General features: G+C 38.9%; 1 protein-coding gene across 1 annotated transcript; it reads right to left on the bottom strand.

Annotated features, from left to right (window-relative positions):
- Positions 1-1,366: 1,366 nt before the first annotated feature.
- LOC100156119 (putative olfactory receptor 2B8) lies at positions 1,367-2,329 on the bottom strand. The gene has a single exon (XM_001928337.2). It carries the CDS (start codon positions 2,327-2,329, stop codon positions 1,367-1,369), a length of 963 nt encoding a protein of 320 aa, XP_001928372.2.
- Between the last annotated feature and the right edge of the window lie 596 nt (positions 2,330-2,925).

Below are 2,925 nucleotides of genomic sequence, written 5' to 3' on the forward strand. Positions count from 1 at the left end.
AAAATGTAATGAGAGGAGTTCCTGTTGTGGCACAGTGGAAACTAATCCAACTAGGAACCACGAGGTTGCAGGACTGATCGCTGGCCTCGCTCAGTGGGTTAAGGATCTGGCATTGCCGTGAGCTCTGGTGTAGGTCGCAGACACTCAGATCCTGTGTTGCTGTGGTTGTGGCGTAGGCCAGCAGCTGTAGCTCTGATTCGACCCCTAGCCTGGGAACCTCCATATGCCAAAAGTGCAGCCCTAGAAAGAAAGAAAAAAAAAAAAAAGAAGAAGAAAGAAAGAAAGAAAAAAGAAATAAACTTAAAAAAATGTAATGAGAGATGTACTGCAAGTAGAAACGTTCTTTCAGATATTTGAGCCATTTTCATAGAACCTGCAAGAGACTATTAATTGCGTCAAGCCCAGACACTTTTGCCTAGAGGAAGCCTTTCGTCCAACAGCCATTACATAAAGGCATAGAACTTATACAACATTGTTTTAGGGATATCTAACCTGTGTAAAGACGCTATATGATTTCCTGCCTTTCAATTTAGAGAAAACTTTATTTTTCCATTTGGTTTGCTGAGAATAGCTATTATAATGCTGATAAAGATGACTGAGCACCAAGAGTAAAATATATACTGATTGGGCAACAAGAAGTTTTTAGATCATTGGGCAACATGAGAGACATACATGTTCTCTGTAGGCTAGCCACAAGGAAAAGCTGCCATTGAATGATGTGTAGAATTTTTAAAAATAGGCTATAAGAAGCTTCTAGAAGGATTGGATAAGTGAACAAACAGATGGAGGTATTGCACAGAACTTTCCATATGTGCACCGCTTTTTCTCCAGAACAGTGTAGATGACCACAGCATGCACTTGGCCCCCTGAGGTGGTCCCACTCTAATATTGATTAAAATTATAGTAGATACACAACAGCTATACTGACAGCATTTTAAAAAAGAATATGAGAAGAAGAAATAAATTTTCCTCTGGATTATCTCTAGGTGCATTCTGCTAATGTTGTGGCATAATTTAGTCATTTTAAGCAGTCAGCTTTCTCCCTTTTAAACAAGTCTCAAGATTGTTCCCTTAATCACCAGATTTAGTGTATTATAAGAAATCACATTTTGATATTCCTTTTTAAACTTCATGAGAAAAGGCATAGGAAAATGCAATATTTCACTGAAATCTATGACAATTCATTAGTTTTAGAGCTCTGTTTGATTATCACAGGAAGAGAATAATCAATATTTTACTTTCTATGAAATACATAGATAATAATAGTAACAATCAGCCACAGTCGTTTGGGAGCTGGAGGAATGATGGAAGCTGGCAATAGGCATTCTGGGAATGCGGTACTTGAATTATAAAAGGACTACATTCTTTAAGCCATGTTCCATTCTTGCTCTTGTTCTCTCCCTAGTAGCTTCTTTACTGCTCCCTTCACATCCTTATTTCTCAAGGTATAGATGAGGGGGTTAAGCATTGGAGTTATGAGTCCATAGAAGAGTGCAAGAAGCTTGCCCTTCAATTTGGCTGAATTGCTCTTGGGTGCCATATATGCATAACCACTAATGGCTGAACCATAGAACATAATGACCACCAGCAGATGAGACCCGCATGTGTTGAAAGCCTTCTTGCGACCCTCAGAAGACTGGATTCTTACCACTGCTCTGACAATGTTGATGTAAGAGAATAGAATTAATCCAACCGGGATAACTTTTATGACCACCACAGCAGCATACATCTCTACTTCATTGATCCATGTATCGACACATGATAACTGAAGCATGGCAGGTACCTCACAGAAGAAATTCTCCACCTGATACTGACCACAGCGAGGTAACAAGAAAGTTAACACTGTTTGCACCAAGGAGTTGCTGAAACCTGTTACCCAAGCCACTGCTGCCAGTTGTTGGCATAGGCGAGAATTCATGCTAACAGTGTAATGGAGAGGCTGGCAGATGGCTACATAACGATCAAAGGCCATTACTGAGAGAAGTACACATTCAGTGGATCCTAAACCAAGGAAAATGAACAGTTGAGCTACACATCCTATGTAGCTGATTCTTCTCCAGTGGCTCTGTATGTTGACCAGCATCTGGGGGACAGTGGAGGTAGTATAGCAAAGGTCCAAAAAAGAGAGATTTGCCAGAAAGAAATACATGGGGGTGTGGAGTCTGGGATCAAGGCGTGACAAGATAATGATGGCTGAATTCCCAAGGAGGGTCATGATGTAGAAAACAGAGATGGCCACGAAAAGGATCATTTCTAGTTTGGGCCATTCAGAGAAGCCCACCAGAACAAAGCCGCCGGAGTGATGGAAAGTGTTATTGAATCTTCTCATTGCTTCCCACTTGTTGGAAACACCACAGTCAGAATTCTGAAACCTTATTATTCTCTGCTTAGGACTTAATACTGACTCATAAACATATACGTGACAAAGGAACTGGATAGGGGATGCTGAAACAAATAAAATCATTAATGTTTTTCCTTTTATTCCCTCAGCAAGAAAACTGAGAATTAGCAATTATATACCTGTATTTTAACAACCATGTTTTAACCCACAACTTTCATTTACCAAGCTTGTAGTTTATTAAATAGAGGTATTATAAAAGTAAAATAGTATAGATGCATTACAAAATATGTGTTACAAAAAGAAACACTGGATCTGTTCAGCTTGAGAAAAATTGATTTCATTGGCATTTAATTAAATCTTGAATTTACTGTTTTCCAATTTCATTTTTTTCCAATTCAGTTCATCCTCTTACTGATTTTAGTGCATTTATATAATAGCAGATGAAAATTACCACTTTTGAAAGGCACTATCAGTTACGGAAGATAAATTCTCTCTCTCTCTTTTTTTTTTTTTTTTTTGTTTGGTCTTTTGTCTTTTTAGGGCTGCTCCTGCGGCATATGGAGGTTCCCAGGCTAGGGGTCTAA

This window comes from Sus scrofa, unplaced genomic scaffold (assembly GCF_000003025.6).
Source record: "Sus scrofa isolate TJ Tabasco breed Duroc unplaced genomic scaffold, Sscrofa11.1 Contig61, whole genome shotgun sequence".
Classification (NCBI taxonomy): Eukaryota; Metazoa; Chordata; class Mammalia; order Artiodactyla; family Suidae; genus Sus; species Sus scrofa.

Coding starts and splice junctions, on each gene's coding strand:
- LOC100156119 (XM_001928337.2), bottom strand. CDS start 2,329: ATGAGAAGATTCAATAACACTTTCCATCACTCCGGCGGCTTTGTTCTG.